We start from the raw sequence: 19,850 nt of genomic DNA, 5'->3' as shown, positions 1-19,850 counted from the left end.
TGACACCACGCACAATGCTCTAGTGACAGTGGGGATGCCCCATGACAGGGGCCGCAACTTTCTCGACAGTCACCAATGACACCTTACACTGATCAACGCTGAAGTTATGACTGATGTAAAAAGATCATAACCTGTAATACCTTGGTGTGCTGAACACGAATATGACCATGAACATTTTGTATTGGTTCTCTATTAGCGATGTCTGATATCGTTCATTTTCTCTGTTTACAGTGTACATGTGTCCAGAAGGATTGTAACAACATCCTTAATAAGCCTACAATGACGTAATATTACATCACATTGCATAATATCGTCATGCACAGGTCATCCAGAGTTTATTGCGTCATTTTCTGATGCAGAGTAGTACGACTGCTGAAGTAAACTGACGTCAGCAGTGTCCTATATATAGCCCACTCACAAATATTGAGCATTGAAAGTATTTCAGACTTGTGGGATGCATTTTAAGCTACTGTTACATAAAACTCTTATTATTTTATCATTTAGTTACAATACAACACTAATGCCTCCAAAGTTCGGCACAAATTCAGATATTTCACTTGTAATTTGAGAATTCTTTATAAAAGTTCAAGGGTTAACGTTGAGGAGACGCAAAAGTAGTTCTGACAAGTTTTGTAGGTCCTGATAAGAAGGACACACTGCCAGCTGTTAAATTTACTAGAAAAATAGGATTAATAAATCATTCAGATATTTTACATTGAACTCCTTTACTGAATACCACAAGATGGTTCAAGAAGCCACAAAGTAAAAAAAAAAAAAAGTGAAAAACTTATTAAGGTAGTAGTAAAATTATCACCTTACCCAGCAGTTATGGCCCCTGTCTCCCGATAAGATACGACAGGTCAAAAATAAGCTCAGACAGTACAAAGGATTGCGGGGAAGTTTAAACCTACACACTACATCAATAAATGTAGTCAAACTTTTTAAATCTAGTTCGTCTAACAATAAAATACAGCGGAAGGTGTAAAATTCCATTATATAGACAACCTAGCGAAATGTCAACAACACAGTTAATATCAACAGATACACGAACGGTCTGTCCCTAGATTATTTACATCTCGTTGTTTCTTCTCACGCCACCTGTCGGGGCACAATGTCGTGGAAAGCCAGCACCAGACGACCCCAGAAAGCCTTTCTCGCGTCGTCTTCCTCGCCCCACGCCAGGTAAGTCGTCGTCTTAAACATGGCGGAGATGGCGTCAGTCATGTCACGACCGCTAATGGGCGCCAGCAGCGTCAGCACCAGGACGTCATCGCGTTCCATGACGTAGTTTTGACAGAACACCAGTTCAAACTGACACCAGCGGCTCCTGGCGAAGTGCGGCGACAACACAAAGAGGACACGCTTGGACGCGTGCACACAGGTGCTGATGTTGTCGATGATGTTGCCGCCGACAGGGAAGTCTCGCTGGTGGACGCACAGCCTCAGCCCGTGTCTGACGGTTAAAAAGAAATGATAGACACATATTCTGAGCATATGCTCGATGATTTGTGACAAAAAGAAATTTATGCAGTTTTCTGCTTGGGAAAAAATAAGATTCCTGAAGAAGTACACAATACTGCTCACAACTGTAACTCCTCCTAGGACCCAATATGATTTTTTAACCCTATCTGTGAGCGTTAATACTTGAAAGTTTGCATTTTAAGAAAAAAATTGGTATTTAGTCATTTGCATCATTTAATCATTTTATCTCATCAGAAAGATTTTTTACGAAAGAACCAAAGAAATAAAGCATGGAGACAAACTTATTTCTTCCAGCTAAAAGTTAAGCTATCAATCAGTCCACTAAACTCCCTTGTCAGTTTGAGTTCTTATATATTACATTCTACTAAACCTAACCCTAACCTTTGAAAATTGTGTATGAGTTCCTGTCTAACTCCTTCCACTTACCTCCCTTCCAGTGTCGGTATGAGTTCCTGTCTCACCCAGTCCACGTCCTCGTTGGCGTACGACACGAACACATCATACTCGTACTCGTGTTCAGGTTGTTGTTGTCGTCGTTGCGGGTTTCCTCGAAAAGCCTCGTACAGCGCCAGGCGAATGTGCCAGCGGTACTTGTACAGCACCAGGAAGGTCAGCATGAACACCACCAGCACTGCCGCCAGAACTGCCGTCAACAGACTGGTGGACTGACTCAACAGACACGCTTGATCGCTCAGAAGGAAATCAGATAAGTAAACGGTAGAGTGGACAGGTGGTAGAAAGATCTGATCTTGTGATTCAGAAACTGATGATTCTTCCTGTGTGTGAGTTACCACGAAGGGCTGCTGGTCCTGATGATGAAATACCTTCTGGAAACGCCGTGAGATGGGCTGCGATATTCGGTTAGAAAAATCAGACGATTTGCTGCTGTACTTCCCGACCTTATGGGCATCCGTCATGACAGCTACTTTTCCGACATCGTCACTGCTGCTAGATGAGAAAAAAGCGCAAACGTAGTCTTTTGGAAATTTTAGAAACTTTTGTTTTTCGTCTGTTAGCCAGGCTCTAAACCATTGCACGTTGCAGGTGCATGCATAGGGATTGTTGCTCAGGTCCAATAGGTGAAGACGTTGGCGAGTGCTAGCACTAAAGGTTGTCTCCCGTATCACTGACAGACGATTGTAGCTAACACGAAGGACTGTTAAGTTGACGAGATGGTCAAAGACGCCGTCTGGAAGAACTTCGATGACGTTTTTATCCAAATTTATCTCCTCAACATGGGGAACTCCTATGAATGTAGCAGATGTGATAGTTTTGATACTTGAATAACCAATGGAGACATAAGTTAGCATGGAAATACCTCGAAAAAGTTCTTGTAACTTTTTGTCTGAGACATTGGAAAAATCGTTGCGATTCATGTGAACGAGTGTAAGATTTGGGCAACCAGCAAACATTTGTGCGCTGACAGAATCGTGAGAAAATAAAATGCGGTTACCAAACAAATACAATTTTTCCAGTGTGGAGCTTTCGAAAGCACGTGCATATATATTTTTAATAGGGTAGAGCATAGAATTCAACCAAAGAGTGCGTAGCTTTGGAAATCTCGAGAAATAATTCGTCGTTAGGACGCTAAGTCGGTTCCTTCCAAGGCTAAGAAAGTCTAAGTTCGGCAGACAAACAGGACGGTCTATGGTGTCAATATAATTAGAGCCGAGATCGAGATACCGTAGGTTCGGAAAATGCGATTTGTTTGTATCGTAACAAATCGGTATGAAGTCACCTGAAATGTAATTGTTGCAAAGGATGAGATATTTTAGCGAGGGCAAAGTGTCTACGATGAGACGTTCTACGTTGCTTTTACTCACTTCCAAATAAATGAGGTTCTTGAGCGGTTTAAAAACACTCATATTCAAAACTCGTAATTTGCTTTTAGCAAGGTTTAACCCACGTAAGTGTGGTAATGGGAACTCCAAGAATATGTTGTCAGGAATGTAGGTAACATTTAAGTTCTTGATCATCTGCAAGTGGACTAACGAAGACACATTCAGAGCTGGTCTCACGGAGTCGAAATCCAGGAAGTTGTTGTCGAGAGTTAAAGAAGTTAGATTTCGTAAACCCCGAAAGGCATGCTGGTCCATGGAGGAAAGCCCGTTGTCCATCAGATATATGGAGAAAAGCTGGGTCACGTTACTGAAGAAGTCTGAAGGGAGGTGGGTCAAAGCGTTCTTGGAAAAGAGTAACTTTGAGATGGTGGAAGGCAGCTTTGGCACAAACTTCAACAGTCCTCCATTACCTGAACAATCCGCGGTGTCGTGTGAACACCAGCACATCCCCTGATAGCAGTCTTCCCCTTGCTTTGAAACATTGTCGGCGAAACAAGGACTGACAACCAAAACGATTGTAAGACAGAACACAAGTATCAGATATCTAGCGCACCTGCATACACGAGGCATTTTCTTCTCCATGGGAACATTTCTTGAGGAACGCTCAACATACGTGTTGAATAAACAAACGGAAGTCAGTCTACTCAGGTTATGGAACTCAGTTGTGCGTTCTGGCTTTTTAAAGATAACACAGCAACCTGTCGTTTCCTCATAAGACAATAGGCAAATATAATCTTCCCGTAATCATTATTTAACAGGGGCGTGTGATGTTTTGCTTTCACATCAATATTTTTGCGATAACAAAGGAAAATCATTACTGACAGTTTTCATTGTACAGCAATCACACTCATATTCGCGCTCGCACGTACATCGAATTTTTTCTTTTACATTTTTAATCCAATAATTAACGGTGAAAGTTCAAGCTCGTGATTTAAGATAGAGAACCTATAGAAGAACTGAAGATGTCAGCAAAAGTTTATTTCTTGTAGGTACTAATTAGGACTCACAGTGTCTGTTGGGACACAGATAACCTCTACGTTAATCAGGGGAGCTACCAGTTTTTTGTATTTAGGAGACCGATATGATTAGCATATCAGTCAGATGGCTTAATTGACCGTTTGCCCTGACGAGATCCAAGACAATTACAATTTTTAAATACCAACTTGAACGGTTTGCGTTTTTTGCAGATATCAGTAGATATAGGAGGTATAAAATAAAATCAAACTTTATTCCCGTCCAAGGAAGTCCAAGAAACAAATTTTTCTTTTGCTCACAAGCCCAACCAAATATAAAAACATAATACGACCATATGTATATATACACAACATAATGGCCATACATACCCATACAAGACATTAAACACACATACACACCTACACCTTCTCTCACATATATGTAAACCTCCTAAGGAAGATACCAGGTAGTATGGCAGCCCTACGAGTCTTTGTGTCCCTTATTCAGGATGGTGATGGCTGCTGCACCAAGGACCACTGGTAGGCAGTTTTTCGCGCATGTGACCCTTTGTAGCGCCTGCCCTATGGCAACAAACCAAGAAGCTGCAATTATCCAGAATTTCCAGAAGGGAAGCCGGTTTCACGATTTCCTGATAATTTTTAACCGATTATTTATGGCAACGTACCCTTCGAAACTGCTGTTCGCATAACTTCACTTTAAAATTGTAAAGAGAAATAAAATTCAAAATAAAAACAACGAACATGCTATAGTCAAACGACAATGTCAAACAGATACAGCTAAGAGGATTTTTAACTTGAACTTTTATTTGACTTAAAGATAGCGAAAAGAAACAAACATTAGACAATGACTAATTTTCCAAACACTTTTAAGAATATCAGTCACAAAATTACTGACACATTTAAAGCAAAATGTTAAATTCGGCAGACAAAAAAACAGCGACTTGAGAACATCCCTCATGCAATTTACAAATACTCAGCTGATGAGAAACAAGGAACTGAAATTTTCCTCTTGTCAACAGGTGTTTTTTTCCCCTTTGCAGTCAGCACAACACAACAATAACTAAGCCTTTGACAATAATTTTAACACCTGATCATCATGTACTCTGACATATCCTCCATACAAGATCTGAAGAAAAATTCATTTGACACACACAATATAGAAAGAATTCTCAGCCATATACAGTGCAAAATGTGTTATTTCCAGAACATAAAGTCACCTGCGATCCGCTGAGGATAAGACTTTTAACTGATGGAAAGTGTCTGTGTGAAGATCGTGGATCATGTTGATGCTGGCGTCAAGCAGACCAGGTTCATTGCTGGTTTCAGAGACATTCAATGTAAAAGTCCCAAGTCGCTTCTAGACGAAAGTTAGGCAATAGAAATAAATTTTAATATACTCTCTACTGTAAATGTGTGTCTACATTAAGTGTCTGGATTGTGATGTCATGGACGTCAAGCACATCAGTTTTTACAGAAGTTTCTACATAGCGTTTTCATAGAATATAAATTTAAAAATAACAGATTTGGTTGCTTTTAATAAGAAGCAAATGACACTTGTTGGACAACGAACATTTTCTCAGCAAACTGTTGAAATGAAAATAATCATTCGGATGTCGGGTATCCATAAAAAACCTTTGCAAACACATTAAACAGGTTGGAAAGGCAATTCGAGAAACTTTTGAATGCATGCTGGTAGGAACATTTTGCAGTGTCCTGTAAGCACCAGAGCATCTCATAATAACAATTTTTTTTTCTTGCTGTGATACATTTTGCACGAAGAAAGAATGGCAAACAACCAAAACTTTTGTAAGAAACAGCGTAACTATTTGAAATATCTTGCATATCAAGAGCATATTTCTGGTCTCTAAGACGAAATCAGGCTTCTTCTACATCACTAGCTCCCTCCTGAGAAAAAAAGTTTGAAATATGTACCAACAATGATGTGAATAGTTCTTGGTTAGACATAGTTTATTAGTGTTGCAATATGAAAATTTCTTATAATAACTGAGAGGCAATTACTGAAAACCATCCACTAAAATCGGCTGAAGATACCAGCAGGATCAAGACAATGGCTGACAAAACAAAATGCTTCTACGTTGAAAACTCACGAATTGTAAAACTATTACTCTTAACCATAGCGGCTGTTTACGAGAATATTTTCTGGCATTGGGAGTACCACAGATTCTGCTCAACCTGAGTTATTTACTACCGAACACAAAACCACCCACACCCGTCACTCTCCTCCCCTCTCCCACTACACATACGAACCATCAACCCTAACTTCCATAACATTAAAAAAACAACAAAAGCACACTACAATGGGGTTGTCAAAACTGGGGTAAATGTAAAAGTAATCCAGCCGTCCATTTTCTTTCATTTTTTCTGCATCTTTACAGCATAAAAAGTAGACACAGCAACCTTTCGTTTCCTCATTAGACAATGCATCAAATATAATCTTCCCATGTTCCTTGTTCAACAGGGGTATGACATGTTTTGCATTGCATCCTAATGGACGTAGATAGTCGACAACCAGTACCTTTATAAATGCTTTTCTTTTCTCAAAGTAAGCTTAAGATTTTCAAGAAGATATTCTCCGGTGTTTTTCAAGTTGTGTAAAATATCTCTGTATTTAATATATTTCTTCGAAAGTTTTGACTAAAGAAGTACGGACCATCCTTCCTTATATAAATTTAAACTAGGTTCCTTGAAGTATATCTCTGGTTGAACAGAAAAAATGCAATTTACTCAGTATACAGACCGCAAGTTCTCTATCAACATTAGAGAAAGTGTTTTGAAACATATATATATAATAAAATAAAAGGAGCCATTGAAAGATCCATACATTCGTTTCAAGGTTCAAGGTCCACTCCGACAGTAAAAAGGATAGGGTAGGGCTCTATTTTTCCCCCAACGAAGCACTTTACCTTGACTGTGGGTACTATACACCTCATAATACAGATGACATGTTAAGCCTGTAATGTGTTTATGGAAAATAAATGTTCTAGGAAAAAAAAAACCACAGATGAGGGGACCAAAAAAAGTTCAAACAATACAGCACCTGTTGGAAAGTTTAAGCCTAGAACCTACATAGTCAGACTTTGAAATCTAGGTTACTTTAAAAGAGCAGCAATATAATACAGCTCTCAGCGTCGAATTCCATTAAAGATAAAAATCAAAACGCCTTGCGAAATGTCTCAAACACATCTGATGTCAAGAAACAAGAGAGCAGTCTATCGTCTGTCCCTAGATTATTTACATCTCGTTGTTACTTCTCACGCCACCTGTCGAGGCACAATGTCGTGGAAAGCCAGCACCAGACGACCCCAGAAAGCCTTTCTCGCGTCGTCTTCCTCGCCCCACGCCAGGTAAGTCGTCGTCTTAAACATGGCGGAGATGGCGTCAGTCATGTCACGACCGCTAATGGGCGCCAGCAGCGTCAGCACCAGGACGTCATCGCGTTCCATGACGTAGTTTTGACAGAACACCAGTTCAAACTGACACCAGCGGCTCCTGGCGAAGTGCGGTGACAACACAAAGAGGACACGCTTGGACGCGTGCACACAGGTGCTGATATTGTCGATGATGTTGCCGCCGACAGGGAAGTCTCGCTGGTGGATGCACAGCCTCAGCCCGTGTCTGATGATTAAAAGACTAGAAAAGAAGCCACAGTAGAATGTGATACTACGACAGTGTGTGGATGTGTGGAATGGATGTAGATGTAGATTTCTTCCAACAATGCAACCTACAATGACACCTGGGCAACATTTGCGGAAATTCCTAATAATCCGACTTTTGGCTGTCTAATACAATGAATTTTGACGTATTTTTATGCATGATAATCTTTATGGCCTTCCATTTAGTGAATAGACTGGATGTCATCTTCTCAGATTCTATAACAAATCATTTGCATACAAATGAATCATTGAAATCCAAAAATCAAAACGCCAATAACATACTCACATGTTTTATGTGTTCCTGTCTAATCCAGTCCACTTACCTCCCTTCCAGTGTCGGTATGAGTTCCTCTCTCACCCAGTCCACGTCCTCGTTGGCATATGACACGAACACATCATACTCGTAGTCGCGCTCAGGTTGTCGCTGCTGTTGTCGTTGCGGGTTTCCTCGAACAGCCTCGTACAGCGCCAGGCGAATGTGCCAGCGGTACTTGTACAGCACCAGGAAGGTCAGCATGAACACCACCAGCACTGCCGCCAGAACTGCCGTCAACAGACTGGTGGACTGACTCAACAGACACGCTTGATCGCTCAGAAAGAAATCAGATAGGTAAACGGTGGTGTCCACAGGTGATAAAAAGACCTGTCCTTGTGATTCAGAAACTGATGTTTCTGTGAGAGTTGAGACTAGGGGCTGGTGGTGCTGATGGTGATATACCTGCTGGAAATGTCGTGAGATTGGTTGCGATTTTCGCTTAGGAAAATCAGACCATTTGTTGCTGTACTTGCCGCCCTCAGAGACATCCGCCATGACAGCTTTTTTCCCCACTTGTTTACTGTTGCTGGTTGAGAAAAGAGCGCACACGTAACCTGTCGGAAAGTTTACAAACTTTTTCACTTTCGTCCATCAGCCAGGATGTGAACCACCTCAAGCTGCACGTGCACGTGTAGGGATTGTTGCTCAAGTCCAGTAGGCGAAGACGTTGGCGAGTGTTGACACTGAAGGTGGTCTCCCTTATCTCTGACAGACGATTGTCGTTAAGACGAAGGATTATCAAGTTGACGAGATGGTCGAAGACGCCGTCTGGAAGATCTTCGATTGCGTTTGTATACAAACTCAATACCTTAACGTGGGGAATATCTTTAAATGTATCAGATGTGATAGTTTTGATTCTTGAATTACCCAGGTAGACCCTAGTAAGCAGGGGGATACGATGAAAAAGTTGTTGAACTTTTGCGTCGGTGACATTGGAAAAATTATTGTAATCTAGCTCAAGAAAGGAAAGTTTTGGGCACTGATCAAACATTTGCGCACTGATTGAATCGCTAGAAAAGTCAATGCCACTACTTGACATGTACAGAAATTCCAGGGAGTCGCTTGCGAAAGCAAGAGGGTCGATTTCTTTAAGTCGTAAGCCTGACAAATTAAGGCGTCGAAGCTTTTGAAGATTCGAGAAACCACCTGTCCTTAAGAAGTACAATTTGTTATATGCAATCTCTAAATGTTCTAAGTTTGGCAAACAGACACGCCGGTCTAAGCTATAAATATTGTTATTCCTTAGACTGAGATAGCGCAGCATTGGATAAAGCGACTCGTTTGTATTGTAACAAGTTTGTATAAAGTCTTTTCCAATGTTATTATCGTTGAGGATGAGATAAGTGAGCGACGGCAAACTGTCTACCACAATACTCTGTATATCATTGATACCCACGTCCAGAAAAACAAGCTTCTTGAGAGGTTTGAAAACACTCATATGTAAAACTGGCAAATTGATTCCAGCAATAGCCAAGCCACTCAAGTGTGGTAATGAAAACTCCAAGAATATTTTTTCAGGAATGTAGGTAGCATTGTAGTTCTTGGACATCCTCAGTTCAACTAACGAAGACACATTCAGAACTGGTCGTACAGAGTAGAAATCTAGATTGTTGTTGTCGAGAGTTATATCAGTCAGATTTTGCAATCCACGAAAGGCATGCTGGTCGATGGAGGAAAGTCCGTTGCCAGTCAGATTTATGGAGCAAGCTGGGTGACATTGCTGAAGAAGTCTGAATGAAGGTGGTTCAGGTTGTTGAAGGAAAAGTCCAACGTTGAGATGGTGGAAGTCAGCTTTGGTACAAACTGCAAACGTCCGTAATTATGTGAACAATCCGCGATGTCGTGTGAACACCAGCACATCCCTTCATAACAGTCTTTTCCAGGCTTTGGTACATTTTCGGCGAAGCAATGGCTAACTACAAGATGTTCGGTCAAAAATAAAAAAAGTATCTTAAAGCTGATATATTTGGGGAATAAAAACCTCATTTTCATGCGTGAGTAGTCAACAAGAAATTGTTTCGAGTATAACTTTCCTTCTCGCTTTTTTCTAATCGAAAAGCAATTTTGTAATCACTGGCAAGGATCCTTCTTGAACAATTTGAAATATATTTTGTCAGTGTGACACAGTGTACACAGCAAGGATACAGATTTTTCTGAGGTTATAAACACCAGGTCAGTCATTCGCGGATTATTCTCAGTAGTTTAGTGGGATTTGTGTATTCTTTAGTATATGAGAATCTCTTATGCACATCCAGTCAGCTCTATTTGAAAGTTTTTGTTCTAATAGAAATATTATGGAAATTTGATATTCCAAGTACCAGACTGTTGATTGACAGGTGTTTAAAATGAAGTAGACTAAAGGCTTTCAACAGGTTGTGTTATTTATACACGATGCGAAAAGTGTACAACAAAAGAGCCGGACTCTGATATGTTTATCTCAGCGATCTTCATCAAGTTGTAGAAGCAAATGCCTGTGGAAAGATTCACTTTTTGTGGTTCGTCGGCCTTCTTTTGTTGATCTTTGTCCCTAGGGAATTGAAATGTAGTGAAAATTGAGTTGTTTTGTATTCGGTCACACAGCCAACCAGTCCAGTGTATGTCCCTCTACTGTAGTCAGAGTAGATTTTGAAGACAGCCTGCAATGTCACCTTCATCCGTACTCTGATCTTTTAATAATGGAAAAAAAAACAACATTTAAGCAATTGCTCACAAAATACTATTACAAAATTGTAGAGGCGTTTAAATCCTATAACACTAAAAAAAAGTACATGCCTGAGAAGGTTGCCTCTTCATCAACAGAAACTCGTGAGTTTTTCCAGACAACAGAGTTTACTGCATCCTGTATAGTCCATGTACATACTACAAGTAAACACAACGCAGTGTGTCAACAGTGAGCATCAAGATAATGGAGAAATAATGCTGAGTGATCGTCGACAATGCTGTTTTCTCAAATTGTGTTTCTCTACAGGAAAGCGATCCAGGAAACTATCACTTGAAACTTCTTTTTTTAATACGAGTAACATGGAAGGAATGGACTAAAGCTACTAACATGGCTTTACAAAGATAATACCCGTAGCTCCTTCCGTTAGGATATTTTATCTGACCCAAACCGAGAAGTTGCAATTATCTGTTTAATTTCAAGTGTTTCCGCAAAGGAAGCTGCTTCCATCATTTCCTGGTAGTTCTTTTTTTTACGGATTATTCGCTGTCAACACTGTCAAGTACCCTCTGAAACATCTGTTGACATATTTTTTTTCTTGGTTTCTTCTTCTCAAATGGAGCTCTCTTTTTTACGCTCTATAAGTTTAAAATATGTCTGTGTAATGATGGGGTTAGTTTTTGCTCAGCGACAATTTATTTGTTGCTATATTTGTGTTTCTTTACCTACAGACAATAGAGAAGTATGTTTGAATTTGTTTTATTTTGACTTGTAGCTGTGGACCGTCATGTTCTTAAAATTAACGATTATCTGAACAAAATTCTTCTAGGAAATTCTTCTAATTCATGTAATTAGAAATACTTCCGCGAAATTTCAGTTTTCCTTGCGATGGAGGACTTGTCTGTATATTATTGTCCGCACTAATAGAAACTGTGTCTCAACACAAATTCAGCAGACGACATTTTATTTGAAACCTATTTTTATTATTCAGTCTTCTTACTGCCAAGATATTCACAGCCTGTATAGAGAAAACACTTGGAACATTGCTATCTTGAATATTCAAAACAATGTGTGCAACAGAAAAGACATAAGAATAAAACAGCTAATGATACAAGCGAGCACAAGACAACGCTTAAAACGGTAAAATTTTAACCAGTGCGGGTCTAGGAGGGGAAAGTTTTGTGATTTGAGAGAAACGCAGATTTTATTCAACCTGACATATTAACTACCGAACCACAAACGCACCAGTCCACCAATTCACACTCACCACGTCCACCTAAACACTTGTGAGCAACCAATCCTAACTTAGAAAACATTTAAACAAAATTTAATAACAAACTCCAATGGGTTCGGCGAAACTTAGGGTGTATGTAGAGGTCCTCCAGCAGTCCAATTACTTTAAATTTGTTTTGCATCTTTAATGCATAAAAAACAGCAACCTTTCGTTTACTTACAACAATACGTCAAGTAAGGTTTTTCCAAATTCAGTTTACAACAGAGTTCAATCATTTTAGTACATGTACAAACCAACCTCGCTATAGGAAGCCTTGGTAAATAAATCAAGAAGTAAAAATAAAAGTAATAAAAGTAATAAAGGTTTTAATATGTTACAATCCCTATGTCCCACCGAGACGTAAGGGGTCAAAGTTCAAACAGTACGCGACACGAGCTATGAAACAAGGTGATACAGCTGTTGCTATAACGTTTTACAAAGACAGCAAGCAGAACGCTTAATATGTATTACACACGGATGTTGTCAAAAGAACACAACAGCAGTGTCTGCTGAAGTCTTACATCTCGTTGTTACTACTCACGCCACCTGTCGAGGCACAATGTCGTGGAAAGCCAGCACCAGACGACCCCAGAAAGCCTTTCTCGCGTCGTCTTCCTCGCCCCACGCCAGGTAAGTCGTCGTCTTAAACATGGCGGAGATGGCGTCAGTCATGTCACGACCGCTAATGGGCGCCAGCAGCGTCAGCACCAGGACGTCATCGCGTTCCATGACGTAGTTTTGACAGAACACCAGTTCAAACTGACACCAGCGGCTCCTGGCGAAGTGCGGCGACAACACAAAGAGGACACGCTTGGACGCGTGCACACAGGTGCTGATGTTGTCGATGATGTTGCCGCCGACAGGGAAGTCTCGCTGGTGGATGCACAGCCTCAGCCCGTGTCTGACGGTTAAAAGACAACAAATGATGTTACAGAAGAATATACTAATTACGACTACGACAGTGTGTGTGTGTGTGTGGAATGGATGGATTCGAATGGATGTAGATGTAGATTGCTTCAAATATAAAATGTGGAAAAAAGTACATTTTTGAAACTTTGATTGACATTAGTGAAAGCTGTCAATACCTTCGAATTCTCAATGTTTAGGCCTACATTATGACCTACGACGACACGTTTGCAACAGTTATGACTTTTGCTTGAATTCGTGATAATCCGACCTCTGACTGCCTAATACAATGAATTTTGACGAGTTTTATTCATGATAATCATTATGGCTTTCAATTTCGTGAATAGACTGGAAGTCATTCTCTAAGATTATATAAACAATAATTTGCAAACAAATGTCTCCTTAAAAGCCAAACTCAAAACGCGAACATACTCACTTGAAGTTTTTTATGTGTTCCTGCCTAATCCAGTCCACTTACCTCCCTTCCAGTGTCGGTATGAGTTCCTGTCTCACCCAGTCCACGTCTTCGTTGGCGTACGACACGAACACATCATACTCGTACTCGCGTTCAGGTTGTCGTCGTCGTCGTTGCGGGTTTACTCGGAAAGCCTCGTACAGCGCCAGGCGAATGTGCCAGCGGTACTTGTACAGCACCAGGAAGGTCAGCATGAACACCACCAGCACTGCCGCCAGAACTGCCGTCAACAGACTGGTGGACTGGCTCAACAGACACGCTTGATCGCTCATCACAAAGTCCGACAGGTAAACGGTAGAGCGAGATAGGTGATGAAAAGATGTTGTCTTGAAATTCCGAAACTGACTTTTCTTTCTCTGAGTCAGTTAAGACTGGATGGTTCTGACGCGGACGGTAAAAAAGCTTTTGGACTCTTTGTAAGATGGGCTGCAATTGTGGGTTAGAAACATCAGACCAGTTGCTGTCATACTTGCTATCCTCAAGCCCATCCGCCATGACAGCTGCTTTTCCCACTTGTTCACTGCTGCTGGATGAGAAAGATGCGCAAGTGTAACCTTCTGGAAAGTTTACAAACTTTTGTCTTTCGTCCATCAGCCAGGATCTGAACCACCTCAAGCTGCACGTGCACGTGTAGGGATTGCCGCTCAGGTCCAGTACGCGAAGACGTTGGCGAGTGCGGACACTGAAGGTTGTCTCCCTTATCTCTGACAGAAGATTGTCGTCAAGACGAAGGATCGTCAAGTTGACGAAATGGTTGAAGGCGCCGTCTGGAAGTTTTTTGATGGTGTTTGAATACAAACTTAACTCCTGAACATGGGAAGAACTTTCAATGTAGAAGAAGTGACATTTGTTATCTGGTTATGACCCAGGTACACTATCCTCAGTTCGGGACGACCTTGAAAAAGTTCTTGAAATTTTTTGTCTGTTACGTTGGCAAAATTATTGCGATCAAGCTGAAGTAAGAAAATAGTCGAGCATCCTTCAAACATCTGACTACTAATAGTATTGCGGGAAAAAAAAATGCCGTTATCAGACAGATATAGGTTCTCCAGCGATGGGTTTGCGAAAGCACGAGGCTCAATACCAGCAATATACGAGTGCATTTTGTCCAGGTTCAGAACACGGAGCTTGGGAAATTTCTGGAACATTCCTTCCTTTAGGAAACGCATATTGTTAAAAGGAAGGTACAAGAGGCTTAAGTTTGGTAGACAAACCGGCTTGTCTATGCTGGAAATACTATTACTACTTAGGCTCAGATATCGTAGGTTTGGAAAGAACGATGTGTTGTTGTCAGAACATGTTGTGATAAAGTCACCTTCAATCCGATTGGCGTTGAGAACAAGATATTTTAGTGACAGCAAAGTGTCCGGATAAAGTTTGTTCATCCTGCTGTTATCGAGGTCCAGGAATTTCAGGCTCTTGAGCGGTTTAAAAGCTCTCAGATGTAAATTTTCAAGTTGCTTCCAGCGAGAACCAATTGTTTGAGGTTTGGCAACGGAAATTCAATAAATATGTTTTCAGGAATGAAAGTAATATTTCGGATATTGCGCAGCTCTAAATGAATCAATGTAGATACATTGAAAACTGGTCGAAGAGAATTAAAATCCAGGAAATTGTAGTCCAGAGTTATGTTTGTTAGATTTTCTAAACCTCTGAAGGCATGTTGGTCAATTGAAACCAGCCCGTTGTCAGTGAGATTAATGAAAGTAAGCTGGGTTACGTTCTTGAAGAAGTCTGAAGGGAGGTGCGATAGACTATTGAAGGAAAAGTTGAGAGTTGTGATGATCGGAGGTAACACTGGAACAAACTGTAAACGTCTGTCATTACCTGAACAATCCGCCATGTCATGTAAACACCAACACATCCCTTGATAACAGTCTTTACCAGGCTTTGGTACATTTGCTGCGATACAATAGATAACTACAAGCTGTTCGGTAAAAAATAAACACAGTATTTTAAAACTGATATTTTGAAGGATTAAAAACCTCATTTTCATCTAAGAGTAGTCAAAAATAAAATTGTTTCAAGAAAAACTTTCCTTCTCGCTTAGTCAAATCGAAAAGCACTTCTGTAATCACTGACAAGTATCCTTGTTGAACAATTTGAAATCTTTTTTTTTCATTGTTAAACAGTGTACACACAGCAATGACACAAATTTGTTGGAGGTTATAGACACCATGTCAGTAATTCGCGGTGAGTTGTTTTGTATTCGGTCACACAACCAGTCCAGTGTATGTCTCTTTTCTGTTCTCAGAGTAAGTTGATTTTGAAGACAGCCTGGAATGTCACCTTGATTCGTACTCTGACCCTAACCCTTTAATAATGGAAAAACAAAATACATTTAAGCAATTGCTCACAAAGTACTAATACAAAATTGTAAAGTCGTTTAAAGTCTATAAAACTGAAAAGAGGTTGAGGTACATGCCTGTAAAGGTTGTCTCTTCATCAACAGAAACTCGTGAGATTTGCCAGACAACAGAGTTTACTGCATCCTGTACAGTCCATGTACATACTACAAACAAACACATCGTAGTGTGTCAACAGTGAGCATCAAGATAATGGAGAAATAATGCTGAGTGATCGTCGACAATGCTGTTTTTTCAAATTGTGTTTCGCTACAGGAAAGTGATCCAGGAAACTATCACTTGAAACTTCTTTTTAACATTGCTGAAGAAGTCTGAATGAAGGTGGGTCAGGTTGTTGAAGGAAAAGTCCAACATTGAGATGGTGGAAGGCAGCTTTGGCACAAACTGCAAACGTCCGCCATTGTGTGAACAATCCGCGATGTCCTGTGAACACCAGCACATCCTCTGATAGCAGTCTTTCCCTCGTTTTGAAAGATTTTCAGAGAAACAAGGACTGACAACCGAAACGATTGTAAGACAGAACACAAGTATCAGATGTTTAGTCTACCTGTATACCCGAGGCATTATTTTCTTCTTTTGAGACGACAACAAGTTGTTTCTTTCAAACTGTACGTTGACTGTTTGCTTTGCTATCGTGTAGGTATGACAAAATGCTCCGTCAGCCTGTGATTCGAGTTATTTTCAAGAGGTATAAAACATTTGTTTTCGTCCAATGGGCACTGTTTTGAGTAACGCTCAACATATCTACAGACGGAACGAACTCAAGTTAGTTAATTAGTTGCGGTTACGAAACTCAGTTGTGCATTCTGGTTTCTTAAAAACCACACAGAATCCCCTCGTTTCCTCATAAAAGAATAAGGCGAATATAATCTTCCCATAATCATTGTTTAACAGGGACGCGTGATGCTTTGCTTTCATATCAATATTAGCTTGCGACAAAAAAAGGAAGTTTTTCCCCTTTTTTAAAATGAATAGTTTTTAATTGTACAATACTCACAGTTGCACTTGCACGCGCTCACACACACACACACACTCAAACGCACGCGCACATACAAATACAAAGAGGCATTCGCGCCATCATTGCTAGAATTATTTAATGAATTAATCAATTAAACTTTAATGATTTTATTTTGTTTGAGGCCATTAACTCTTTTTCTCTGTTATTTACCTTATAGAAATATTTGTTGTTACTGATTTTTTGTGTTTATCCTATAAAATATTACTGTATTAAAGTGAAGACCACCGTGATATCCCTGCTAACGAAACAACTGTGTAAAAAGCCATAACTTGTCAGCGACTATATTGAAGTCTTTTTGTGTTTGGCAAAGGTTTCCATCAGATGCTCCATCAACAAGAAGATGATGGCTATCCTAATTCACACTCCTCTCAGTCTCACTAAAACTCTGAAAGCCTCTTTTTGTCCTTTTGTACATTATAGACTTTAATATGTTTTGCTGAGATTGATGAATAGAAGAGTGGTAGTAGCGATCGACGCTCTGTAAACCTGTAGTGCGGAGTGATGCTGACCCCTGTTGTTTAACCTCACCAAGTCGAGATTTTCATGTTGACGGGAGCCATTCTATGTTCGGTGACATTGCCTCCCAGGACTTCGCCACCTGCTCGCCATTCATCCTCCAACGCAACAGAACGGAGATCCTCACCACGAGGATAACACCACACAACAACTTGAGTATGCACGTGTAAGGCAACGGGCAGCTTGAGTGTCATCAACCCATGGACATCACTATTTCCGGCACTGGACTGTGACCTCGCTGTGACCTCGCTGTGACCTTGATGTAAGCCCACCTGCCGACACCACCACCTGCGTCAGACATCCAGAGCATCTACAACCGTTTGATCACGTGATCCACGGAGAGAATCCTTCTCGAGTGATGACTCGGATTCTGAGTCTGAATATCTATATAAGCTCTTTGTGTTATTCGCAATTTAAGTTTCGACGGCCTGTTGCAGGACGACAATTCTATAAGATTATAGTTCAAAACTGTGAGTATAGTCATCGATGACTGCAGTTTATGACAAAGGACAGTCAGATATTTCAAGATTGTGTGACTGTACAAGAGTACAAGTGGGCGTGCGAGTAACCTTTCTATTCTGATAGTTTGCCCTGGGTATTCAAAGCTGATTTATATTTGAGTGCATTAGATGTCTATAATTTTGGAGCGCTTTTCTGCTTGATGATTTTCGATTTATTCATGCTGTAGTATCTTATGAAGTCATAACATGAAAACTAAAAAAAAATTACATGATCTGGGAAACCTCAAACACTCGTTGTGTTTTTTATCGAAAGAAGGGTCAATGGTCAGGTGCGAGTGTATTGGAAGAGCCATTCGTGTTTTGACAGTAGCACTGGCACAAACTGCAGGCTGCCATTAGGTATCAGTGCACATGAATACCACAAGAATAATGTTCTTTTTTTGAGATGACTTCCAGTTCTTTCTAAACATTGTTTTTAAGCTTCGTTATTATTGTAAATCTGGAAAAAGTTCCTTCAACTTGTGGTTAGTTTTATTTTCAGGATATATAAAATATTTTTCTGTCGCTTCACGGACACCTCTCTCTGAGGGGCGCTGATTAAACAAACAGAAAATACGAGCTGAAGTCAGTCTAAGGTACTCAGCTGTGCTCCTTGAACTTCAGCTGTCGACTCTGGCTTCAAAAAAAAACAACAAAAAAAACAAACAAAAAAAAAACAACAACAACACAGCAGCCCATTGTTTCCTGGTCAGACAATACGGCAAATATAATCTTCCACGTTCATTGTGTAATTGGGGACAACAGGGTTTGCTTTCACATCAATATTTTTACGATCGGAAGGAAAATATTATTTCCTTGGTAGAACAGACATTTGTTCTGTACATTACTAGCATTTTTATTGACGAACGCGCGAGCGAAAACACACACACACACATACACATGTTTAAGGCTTTTTATTTAATATTGACGACAGAAGTATTTGACAAAGTCTGCAAACATTAATAATAATAATAATAATAATAATAATAATAATCAACATCATCATCATCATCGAAAGAAGAGGAAGAAGGACACGCTCTGTATATCATTGGTGGAACTGCAAAAATGTATAGCTCTCAGCATTGAAACATTTTATATTGTGTTGTTTGTTTGTTTGTTTGTTTGTTTGTTTGTTTGTTTGTTTGTTTGTTTGTTTGTTTGTTTGTTTGTTTTGTACCACAGATGACAAGTTCTCTATAAACATAAAAGGAAGGAAGTGTTTTGTAAAGAATAAAGGTAGACATTGGAAGCTCCATACCTTCATGCGCTCTGCTAAGGAACAGGCTCCAGGTCTACCCCCGGTGTTGCCAGGAAAAGTCCCTCTACCCAACAAGTGTATGTTTAGCAGAAATTGTAACCTACATTATCTCATGGAAGTAAAGAAGGGAAAAAGAGAGTCTAAGCTGTAATTCCACATACTATACTTAATCCCGGCCAAACACATTCTCATCATCTTCTCGTCACACACACACATTTCAATAATTTTCGTTTTCCCAGAACAATAGGTCAAGCAAGATATTTCCATATTTAGTTGACAACAGAGTTCAATCATTGTAGTACATGTACAATCAAACCTCGCTATTGAAAGTCTTGGTAAATCAATGAAGAAATAAAAATGAAAGTAATCAAGACTTTAAAATGTTACTCTGTGATTACAACCTCTATGTCCCGCCGAGACCTGAGGGGCCAAACAAAGTTCAGACAGTAAGTTACACGAGTCATCTATGTCGTATTAAACAATGAAGCAAGGTGGTGCTGCTGGTATAAAGTTTTTCAGTGTTTTCAAAGTTATAGACACCATGTCAGTAATTCGAGGTGAGTTGTTTTGTATTCGGTCACACTATCAGTCC

The 19,850-nt window shown here is 40.1% G+C and overlaps 2 protein-coding genes across 2 annotated transcripts; both read right to left on the bottom strand.

Moving 5' to 3' along the window:
* Positions 1-1,062: 1,062 nt before the first annotated feature.
* Positions 1,063-3,770, bottom strand: LOC112558774 (toll-like receptor Tollo). Its single transcript, XM_025229429.1, has 3 exons — positions 3,389-3,770; positions 1,909-2,827; positions 1,063-1,453 (listed from the first exon to the last, which is right to left on the bottom strand). Exons 1-3 carry the CDS (start codon positions 3,768-3,770, stop codon positions 1,090-1,092), a joined length of 1,665 nt encoding a protein of 554 aa, XP_025085214.1. The 3' UTR covers positions 1,063-1,089.
* A 3,772-nt stretch (positions 3,771-7,542) lies between these two features.
* Positions 7,543-13,872, bottom strand: LOC112558773 (toll-like receptor Tollo). Its single transcript, XM_025229428.1, is given in 6 exon segments — positions 7,543-7,933; positions 8,295-8,812; positions 8,814-10,078; positions 10,759-10,814; positions 12,761-13,120; positions 13,604-13,872. Coding segments are annotated over 6 exon segments (2,832 nt in total). The 3' UTR covers positions 7,543-7,569.
* Between the last annotated feature and the right edge of the window lie 5,978 nt (positions 13,873-19,850).

This window comes from Pomacea canaliculata, linkage group LG3 (genome assembly GCF_003073045.1).
Source record: "Pomacea canaliculata isolate SZHN2017 linkage group LG3, ASM307304v1, whole genome shotgun sequence".
Classification (NCBI taxonomy): domain Eukaryota; kingdom Metazoa; phylum Mollusca; class Gastropoda; order Architaenioglossa; family Ampullariidae; genus Pomacea; species Pomacea canaliculata.
Note: the sequence above shows the minus strand (reverse complement) of the source record. Positions and strands in the feature narration are given on the sequence as shown.